This window comes from Fukomys damarensis, unplaced genomic scaffold, assembly GCF_012274545.1.
Source record: "Fukomys damarensis isolate Sample0158 unplaced genomic scaffold, DMR_v1.0_HiC HiC_scaffold_3, whole genome shotgun sequence".
Taxonomy (NCBI): domain Eukaryota; kingdom Metazoa; phylum Chordata; class Mammalia; order Rodentia; family Bathyergidae; genus Fukomys; species Fukomys damarensis.
In genome coordinates, this window is record NW_022900915.1 from 26885178 (window position 1) to 26896205 (window position 11028).

General features: G+C 38.8%; 1 protein-coding gene across 1 annotated transcript in view; it reads left to right on the forward strand.

Annotated features, from left to right (window-relative positions):
- The window catches only part of LOC104851468, a 117328-nt gene extending 106525 nt beyond the window's left edge, over positions 1 to 10803 (forward strand). Inside the window, 4 exon segments of the mRNA XM_033765637.1 lie at positions 853 to 898; positions 901 to 1038; positions 8684 to 8819; positions 10678 to 10803. Of these exon segments, the coding sequence (XP_033621528.1) occupies positions 853 to 898; positions 901 to 1038; positions 8684 to 8819; positions 10678 to 10789 (432 nt within the window). The 3' untranslated portion in view covers positions 10790 to 10803.
- Positions 10804 to 11028: the final 225 nt, after the last annotated feature.

Genomic DNA, 11028 nt, shown 5'->3' on the forward strand with positions numbered 1-11028 from the left:
GCACTCAGAGTGTCTGCAGCAGAGTGAAAAAATGAACACCCCCACTCCCAGCAGGATCCCGCCCCACAGCAAAGAATAGAGCCAGCTCTGCATTCTGAAATCTTTTCTACTCCTTGTTTCGACTGAAGGGCAAAAATAAAACCAAACAAAGAAGAGAAAATGGCAAGAACAAGCAGGGTGTTCTGATAAAGACATAAAGCTCAGCGTCTCCAGTCTCAGGTCAGAGTTCTCAGAAAAGCCTCTCTCCCAGGCCTGTGGAAGGAGAGCTGCCCTCCAGGGTGCAGGGTCCCCATTTATCATCAGCCTTCCACATCTCAGACCATGACAGCCTAAGGTCCGAGCTGGCCCAGGGCATTTAACTTGTTCATCTGCGCAAATGGGAGTTCCACATAAACAGAAGCAGGAACTGGGGCTGCTGTTACTTATGGTGGACTTACCAGGAACAGGCCTAGGAGGACAATTCCTCCAGTGAGTGAAATGGCAGAGTGGGCCCTGCACTCACAGACAGGGATGTTAAAAATAGTCTTTGCTGAGGTGTCTATTTCCATTTATTTTTTTCTATACAGGACCCCCCTGTACTTTAGCCAATAGTCTTTTGATTTCCTCTGAATGTAACAGAAGGCAAAGAGAAGGGAAGCCTATGGGCTTGAAAAGGGAGAAAAGTTCTCTGTGGACAATGGGTAAATTATGGTTTCTGAGCATGCTGCTCAAGTATTCAGACTGTTTTAGCAACAGGACATTCAGGGCTGTGACCTCCCAAGAGTCAAGCAGACTCAGTGCTGCCTGCCCTGTAAGTCAAGGGCCCTTGGTGCCCATGACCATACAGAGAATCCCTTTGTGCTTCACCTGCAGAACCACATCTGGGAAGATGTGACCGTGCACAACAGCAGCCTCCCGCCCCAGCTATCGAAAACCCAGGGTACCTGGGTCTCCTGCACCAGAGGGATAGAAGCACAGATGCGAGAGTCCAGCACTATTGCGTTCTGAAGGGTGGTTGCTTGTATTTCTATGCTAGCATTCCCTCCACCCAGGCCTCAGGTAAGCAATTACTATTTGACATAATTGTAGGCTCTATAATAGCTTTATTGAGCCTTTACTGGCCCCTCCGCTATATGTTTTATCTAAATCAGTTCATCAATCCTCCAAAGGAGATATTATCACTGGTCCCATTTCACAGAGTAGAAGTCTGGCTGTAAAGTCTGCATAACTGACAAATGGTGAGTAATGAAGTGAAGCAATGAAGCTGAGGTCTGAGCACAGCCAGGGAAATTCCCAAACTTGTAGCCTTGACCCCTCACTTCTGCTTCCTAGGAAAGCAAAATATGAATTCCTCACTCTTTAACTCATTAGTGGCATTTAGAGTCAATGACAATCGTTTTCTTAGACAGGGACTCCATCCTGAGGATCTCCAGTTTGGATAAAAAGAACACTGACTATTTTCTGTGAGCAAGTGGTTTACTTTCCTAAAAATGAGGAGTATTTGACAAGACTGTTGTGAAGTTGTAGGAATCATTTCTACTGAAAAGCCTGTGCACATAACACTATCTGTATAAACAGCTCTCGATACATAGTATGTTCATCATATATTTCGTTATATATACATTAATGTACTTATTAAAATTACATACTCTATTTAGAAGCTATATATAAAATGATTATGCAAATAATTTAACATAATAATAATTATACAAGACTTCCACAAAATAGATTTTAGCTTTCTTATAATTTCAACAAAATAAGCTATTGGTGTTTTATTTGCTATTGAGTTTTGTCATAGGAATACTACTTAAATAATTAGCAGTAGTAAGTATCCTGGCATCTGAGTCATTTGATTTCCATTTTTTTGCATTAATGCTTATGTTTAGTTAAGCTAGTTAGTCATGCCAAGGGAAAAGGGGGCATCCAGTTTCCATTTTGACTTTTTTGGAAGTTTCCCAGAAATACAAAGTTAGCATCACTTCATTGCCCAGTTTTCTTCACTCAGGGTAAATAATGCAGTGACTCTTCTCTTCTCTGTTTGGTCACACTCCCAATTTTAAACATGTTCCACATTGTCACACAGATGTGAAGAGACAGACAGCGACTCTAAGCATTTACCGAACAGGTTGTATCTATGCTACCCATAGCCATGGCTTTAAGCAGCTAATACCAAGATAAGAATTAAGGTAAACAAAACAATTAAACTTCCAAAGCAGTCACAGACTGGGACTTTTATTATAAAATATCATTACAAAAGACTGAAGCCTTTTAAATGGCAAATCAATTAAGGCAATTTTTAGGAGAATGTCTCCATAAATAAAAAGGAAATGCTTTAAGATAGAAAGCACATATTACCCAAACTCTAAAATGTTAATAAAGTACTTCCAAACCTCTGGAACCCAGAGACTCTTTCCAATTCTGAGAGTATAAAAATAGTAATGACAGCCACCAGGTGGCTTCCCCAATTCCAAAAGGTCAGGCTGTAATAGGGTAAGAAAGCCCTAGTTAGACAGCTTCAACTTGCTGCTATTAAATGGCCTGAAAATAATAACAGTAAAAGCAGCAATTATCACACAGTGAGTGAGGTTTTTGTACCAGTCTCTCTGTTAAGTGTTTTTACCTATCATTTTGTTTCATTTCTAAAAGAGCCTTGAAAATAAGTTATTATTTCACCTACAGGTTTGGAAACGGGTGCTTTTGCAAGGTCAAATAATTGGCTGAACTTCCTCTGGATAGTAAATGGTGAAGATGGAATTTAAACCCAGGTAGCCTGTTATACCAACATAAAGAAGACATCACTATGTAGGAAAAACTGGAAGGCTTGTCTGTTTTGGGCCTTTATCACACCTCTACGCAGACCCTTTCCTGCTTGCCTGCCAAGCACTGTAGGGCTTTACCTTTCCTACAGTTCCTTTATCTGGGTTTCTGTTTCCCCTTTTGCTAAAGCACCCCGTACTCCACCGCAGAACATCATATTCTATTTCCTCAGCACATCTCGCCTTCTAGACCTGCTCCTGATTCTGCACCTTTGCTGGTGCTGCCTCCTTTCCCTGAAGTCTTCTGTATGCCAGTCACCCAGTACAAGCTGTCCTTCAAATGTCCTTTTAAGCTTTCTGTTTCTGCTCTAAAGCAATCCTTGATGGTCCTAGATAAACAACCCTCACTCTTCTGAAGTTACCTATTTCCTGTTACCTATCACTTTCTACCCAGTATTTTATCTCTTGATGGCCACCTATCTATTCAAGGGAAACATATGTTCCAGAAATGACTATGTATTTATCAATGAATAAAGAAAGTAAGAAATATCTCCTTGATAACCTCGATTGGCCATTATTTCCAAAAATTATGAGTCTTTTCACGCATTTAATAGTGGGAAAAGATTTAAAGACTGCACAGCTAATTCAAAGCAAAACTAGCACTCAGCTCACTGTATGCATGGCCTTTCTGTTGTATCACACTGCCTAGCTTTAAGGAGTTACCTAATTTCTATCTCTTTTTAAAATTCTCTTCAAAATAAGCCCTTTCATTCTTTCTCAGCCTTACTGCCTAAATATTCCTGTCTCCACAAATCCTTGGGATAACTGTAGGCCCAGTTATCCCAAATATGGATTAAAACAATATTTTCCTTATTGAATTGCCAACAGGAAATGTATGCCTAGGCCGTGTTCTAAAATAGAAACCTGTGATTTTTGTTGTTATTACTGTCTTCACTGATTCTACTCTTCCCTGAATAAAACATACAATGTGTCCACCACTCCCACTCTGACTGCTTCTCGGCTCACAGGGAAGTCCCCCTGAGGTTCATTAGCTGCTAAGCTTCCTTCAGGGTTGAGGTGGCTGTGCAGGAGCTCTTCCCAAGTACTTCAGATTGGAATTTTAAATCAAGATTTACATTCCCTTTCTAAGAGTCCAGCTGAAGCTTCTTGTACAAGTTACCTTGAATCATAACCTAAGGCTCACAACTGGTGATGCAGCATAATGAGACTCCAGACAGAATGGAGGCATGGCCAAATCTCCTGCAGGAAATTCTCAAATTGAATATGCCCTTTCCACTCTCCACTAACAATCAATGCCCTGGAGACCCACTTTTTTTTCAGAGGACTAGAATATACTTAGAAGTGCTATTAGAGAAGGAAAGTTAGCATTGAGAACTTTCTCCATTTCAAGGACTATGATAAATACTTAATACCCCTCATCTTTTATTTCCATAATATCCATTGTTATTTTCCCATCATAGGTAAGAATTTTAGAGAACACAACTCATATGCTAATAGTTACTCGGTGACTGAGGGCTTAGAAGCAAAACAGGAATGAATTCTGTTTGAATCCTGTGCCCAAACTCTTAGCCACAATGTACGTAACTTCTGGCAGAAATTTCTATCCTTAAGGTAGCACTAGATCAGAAACGATGTGTGTCTGTTCTTCACATTCTGGACATCAGCACACTGACTAAATTAGCCAGGGTCCACCAGTCAACTAACTATTCGTCATAGGAACCGGAAGAATTGTGGGAACAGCAGTGGAATTTGTTGAGAATAGCTGAACAAATGCTAAACTATGATACTATAAGCACTGTGATACTCATTTTCATCTAATCTTTTTACATGCATGGAACACGAATCATTATTGCATTCATAAAGACTATGCCAAGTTCTAATTCTAATTGTCAGGTCTTCTAAGTGACACTGAGGAAGGGACCTTTACACTGGTCTAATCTATCATTCTTCCCTGACTTGGAGTGTACCAGCTCTACTTGGCCTTACACATCCCACCTGGGTTAATTCCTTAGTCTCCTGTCATAACCTTTAAGCAGGCCTTGGACTGCTCTTTACACCAGTGCTTCTCAACTCTCCAGGTTGGCTCTATTAGCGAGTCATGTGATGGATATAGTTGTTGTGATGAATATTTCAGAAACAACTGAATGGCATTTAATTGAATAGAAAATATCACTCATACTTCACATTACTTTTGGTCAATAATATGAGACCATGTAGATCTGCATTTATTACATCGTTACATCATGATAGAAAACGTTATGAAAACACTGACACACAGTCTCTGCATTTGTCCTCGTACTGGTCTTTGTACCAGTCTGGTCAGCTTTGGGCCAGACTCAGAGGTGCACTCAGGAGCTAAGACAGGAGAATCATTTGAGCCCAACAGTTCCAGACAGATCTAGGCAACACAGGAAGACCCTGGATCCAATGGGGGCAAAGTCAATTTTGTGTTCTGAATCTTAGAAATGAAGTACCTAGCAAGGGTTGCTTCCTTTCAAATATTTTTGTAATATGTCTGCCACTCATTGCTTTGTTCTTGAGACCCTGGCTTCTGTGACCTGATGTCTTGGCCATAGCATCTCAATTGTTTTGCTCTTTTAAACATTGTTAATTTTATTTTTATTTTCACCCATTGGTTTGTTTTCCACTAGTGATCTAGGAGGTCTCGTGTGATATTTTCTATTTCTGAAGGTGTTTGTAGTTTTGTTGGCATGAGTTGTTTCTTATAGTAACCTAAAAGCTAAAGGGATACCAAGGACAATAAAGCAGGTCAGGGAAACAAGATGAAAGTAATATAGGAGAATACACCAAGATGTGGGAAGCAAGACAGTGCTAGTTTCCTGTATGAATCCTATTAGACACTACTAATCCCACATTTTACTTTCAGCCTGATAAATATCCTTTAAAGTGTAATGTGGGAGTAGGAGACACGGCCTCTTCAGTTCCGTGAAGGCTTTCCTCAGTCAAGGCAAGTGATATCCTTGAGGAATATGCACCGTTGGCTTGCATGTGCCTGCTAATACTTAAAAGCCACTGTGTAAGTATTCCAGAAGCCCCATTAGTCAAATGCCTTTACATGTGCCTGAAGGGCCTTGTCATTCACCGTACACTTGATGACTCTTTTTCCGTTTTATTGCTCTCCAGCAAAACCTAGCAGTAACAAATCGTGACTATTGACTATTGTTCATGAATAAATCACATCAAGGTCTCCGTGCACATCTCAGAAACACATATTTGCCATTATTGCGGCAAGTGGGACATGCAATGCTTGCAGAGTTCTGCAACTAACATTGTGCTGTTTTAATCACTACCTTTGCTAACCTCATAATAGAAACAGACTGACCTGGTGAAGTCACATCCAGTGAAATAATGAGATTATAACTGGATATCTTTACTCCAAACATGTATACCCCACAAATGATTGGGAAAACAGTCAGAAACATTTTTTGTGGCAGATGTTTTTTGGACAAAAACTTCTATCTATTATCAGAAAGGGTAGAGACAGGGAAGGGTATTCATGTCTTAACAACAACAACAGCAAAAGGTTCACAAACAGGGAAAAACCAACGCAGTAATCAATACAGTAACATATAAATGCTGTGTAGCATTGTTTGGAGCAGATAATTTATATTTAAAAATACCCTATGATACCTCTTTAGGTCTTCTGTTGTCCTAAAACACCTAGCACTTTGGCCATTCTACTTCAAATATACACCCAAAGAACTGAAAATACACACGTAGACAAAAAACTTCTACATAAACGTCCATAGCAACATTACTTATAATAGCCAAACAACTGCAGAAAAATTAAATATCCATCAACCAATGATTTTATAATGTAGCATGTGGGAAATAATTCCTCAATACAAAGAACTGAAGTATTGATGTATGATATGACATAGGTAAACCTTGAAAACACTATCCTTAGTGTAGAAGCCAGCACAAAATACAGTGTACATGAGATTTCTTTTTGAAGTGATGAGACTGCTCTAAAATGAGCTTATGGTGATGATGACCAACTCCGTAAATAAACTAAAAGTATTGAAATGTACATTTAAATGGGTGTTTTATGATGTGTAAATTATATTTCAATAAAGCCATTTATTTATTTTATTTTTTTGGTACTGGGGGTTGAACTCAGGACCTTTCGATTGTGAGGCAGGTTGGGACACCACTGAACTAAATCCCCGGCCCCATAAAGCCATTTTAAATCTCTCCATATGTAAATCTATAAATACAGTTATATGAAAGAAATCACCCCCTGCTTTGGGAAAGCACCATATACTGAAACCTACTAAAGGCAAAAGCATATCAGTTTCTAAAACAAATGCTTTCATGGAAGAGAGTTTTAAAATGGACTCTTCTTAAATGAAAATAAAAAGAAATTCAGGTTTCATCAAACCTCCCACAAAATGAACATGACTTTTTCCTAATCTTTAAAATCCCAAAGTCAATTTTGTTTTAAAAAGATTCTCATCTACCAGAGATGGTGTATATTGCTGCTGTGAAAGCCAAAAGGAAAACAAAAATCAACATCTTACTTTCCTCATCGCTGAGGCACAATACCCAACACCCTGAAGAGGAACAGTCTTTTTGAGCTCAATTTGCAGCAATTTCTGCCCACAGTCCACTGCTCCAGGGTAAGATGGATGGCAGCACCGCAGCACAGAGGAGAGCAGCTCATGGGATGGTGGAGACAGAGAGAGAGAAGGGAGATCCTGGAGAGGAAGAGAGACCTTTCTGGACCACACCTTCAGTTACTGACCTCTTCCAACCAGACCTGCCTCCTAACAGCAAGCCTGCTATACAATCAACTCCCAGAAGCCCCACCAATAAGCACATGAGGCTCTCGAGGGACATCTAGATATAAACCACAATATGCCGGGGATTTAGCTCAGCAGTTCGGTGGCCTGCCTTGCAAATGCAAGGACCCGAGTTCAGTACCCAGTACCAAAAAAATAGAAACAAACCACAATAGTCACAATCACAGGGGTCAGTTTTGTCCTTTCACAAACCCTCAGTAAACACATTGGCATTGAATAATCATTGAGTAGGGTGGCACAAATCCAAGTGGTGTTTTCAAATTTTCTTTGTTAGTGTAATGCACTACAGGGTTCCTGGGGGAAATCAGGGTGTGAGAACAGAGGAAGCTGGAGGAAGACAGCTTTAAACATTTATCTTCACCATCACCAACACTGTGTGGCATCTCTGCAGGAGACTAAGGCTACCTCAGAGCATCAAGACATTATAAACCACAGACAAGACTAAGGTCACACACACACAAACACACACACACACACACACCCCTAAATAATGAAAACAAAATTCAGTCCAAGCAATATGCATTATAACCACCAATGTTAATTCGCAGGACCGCTGGAAAGAAATTATCATTTAAAATCAGCCCTTTATTCTCATTGCTAATTCAAGATGGCTCTTTCATAACACTCTATGGGTTATTTGCAAAGCAAGACAAATATATATTGGTGATAGAAACTGCTTCATTATTCTTTACAAAGGATCTTTTAATGGTTCTGTCTCAGAAAATGTTTAATTTCCCTCTAATGTCATATCACATGTGCCATTCTTTGACACTGAAAATTTTATTTCAAAATGTGTTCTCTGGTAAAGAAGCTAGTTCTGGCACACAGGTACCCAAAACAAAATGCTGATCATGTAGTAAGAAGATTGCACAAATGGAAACCAGGAAATTCAAATTCTATTACCAGTCTTGCTACTAATCATTAATTATTGTGTAACCTTATACTATATACTCTTTGGAAGTCTCCATTTCTTCACCGGTAAAATAAGACATCTGGATTAGGGGTTTCTTCACCAGAAGAATTTAACACCTTCTCCAACATTTTTTCAGCTTCTTACTTTTCCCCTATTCTCACTTGCCTTTTTTTTTCTTTCATCTTTTGTAGGTGGCCTATATCTGCAAGGATATACGGTGAGTGAACAGATCCACAGCTTCAAACAATCCATAAATGAACTCAAACCTCCATCGGAAGAGTTCAAGACTTTCTATCTCTGTGCAGAAAACAGGACAGAAAACCAATGGTAAGCCAAGGTCTTCATATTTCATCTTCCTTATCACTCCTGGCAAAGTCTTTTGAGAAACCCCTTGTCCTTATTTTCCAAGGCAATGTCTTCAGTTAAATCCCTTGCTTTCTTTGCAGCCTTCATAGTTAATACTCCTTAGGATATTTTTTCTTGCAATGCCTTCTCAGATGACTCTTCTAGAAGAATTCTTAAATGGAAAACTAGTCCTCAATCCTTCCTAAGGCAGTGATTGCCCCAGGGTTCAATATGAAAAACCCATTAGCACCATAATCTGGACAACATAATAATTCATGAATCCATCAATTTTCATTTCACCTCTTTGCATGTTTATTATAAACCACTGAGGGGCATAAAACTTAATCTAATTTGTGATATATATCTAGTATCCAAATTGAAATACGCAAAAGAGAATTTGAAAAATAAGAGAAATGACTTTAACAGGGACAAAACTTCAAGGCAGAGCAATGTTCTCTGGTATCATGAGTATCCCTTTCTACCCTTGCAGTCTCCCTAAACTTACTCCAATCCCCAAGACAACCTGTGCCTTCTGTCTCCCATCTCCACTCTCCCTTGCCCCATGACCATCCTCCATTGATCCAGACCTGTTCATCCAAATGTCTGGAAAAAGGGAGGTAATCTAACAGAGAAATTTGCAATACCTCAGTAAAGCAGATAACATGGTAAAAATTTCCAGGGACATTTGCAAGAATTAGATACACTGTTTGATGCCAAACAAATAAAACTCCAAAAGTGGAATAACAAGGGATCTCCATCAAATATCATTTGGAGAAGAGACCCTAGATCTCTTCGACCTTCTCCCATTGTGCCCGTGTCTCTCACTTCAAAGAATGTGCTAGAGCAGAGGATGATAACTCCCTTCCGAATGACTAGATATTTTGCTGGGATCCTCTTCTGGGAATGCATTGTACAATCTGGGTGGCAGGTATAGCTCATCCTCTTAAAGGTGGGCTCAGCCATCATGTCAGAGAAAAAGCCAGTAAGGTAGAGTTAGCTACTACCATATGATAAAATCCGCTGGCTTCTCCATGAGAGGAAGCTAATAGCTGGATCTCACTGTTAAATTCATAGGAGATGTCATCAGTCAGAAACAACGCTGAGTCACTAGGGAAATATTTCAAAGCAGAGCAGCTGACGGTTAGAAAATCCGTGGAACCCTGGATCCACAAGATACCCATTCATCCCTGAAGTTAGGTTTACAAAGTAACACGAACTACATCCTCCTCTCAGATCATCACCCAGAACATTAGCCAACTAGAGTTTCTGAGACACAGTGTTGGGAGCACTCCTGGTTAACTCATTTTGGTCATAGTTGGTATTATCTTTTTAAGTAACATCTGCCCTTGAAATAATTGTTATAGAAATATGTTTTATTTTAAAAATTAATCAAGAAAATGAAAAGAAGACTTAACTGGAGAGTTTGTAATCGTTTGCTTGCATTTAACAAATATTTTGTTTGTATAGCAACATTTTATTACTGTAGGTTTAATCAACTACATTTTAAAGTTAAATAGAAACAATAAAATACTACTACTAATTTTTAAAACATTGTAGGAGTAGCTCCATTAAACGCTACTAGCAAACATCATACTCTATTCTCATTGTATTATTTTTCAAATTTATTTTGTATTGCTATCATTGTATATTCCACATTTGGTATTTTACCTTCTTAATTAATCCCAAATCTAAGGATTATGGTTAATCTTATTAATTTCAAACTCAATAACCAAGAAAAACAATTAGAAAATATATTAAAAATTTTTTGTAATATTTTACCTCCTCAGAGTCCAGCGATTTATTTAATAACCTATTCTACACAATTTTTTTTTTCCTGCAGATGGATTACAGCTCTGAAAACATCTATCAATAAATGGCTTCCTTTGCATCAGGTTATTCAAGACTTCATGAGTGGACCTCCAGAAGAAATTAAAATGCAAAAGAAACTCTAATTTGTTTCTTTTTCTTTTCTTTTTTTTTAACCAAGGATCAAACTCTTGACCTTTCGCTTGTGAGGCAGGTGCAGTTCCACTGAGCTAAATCCCCACCCCAAGAAATTCTAATTCTTAAGAGAATGCATCCACAAAATTGGAACCAACTTATTGTAGGAAGAAACAAAACCTTATACAGCTTTCCAAATCAACGTTCCTCTAATACATTAAAATTTTGTGATAAGATTATTATTTTGCTT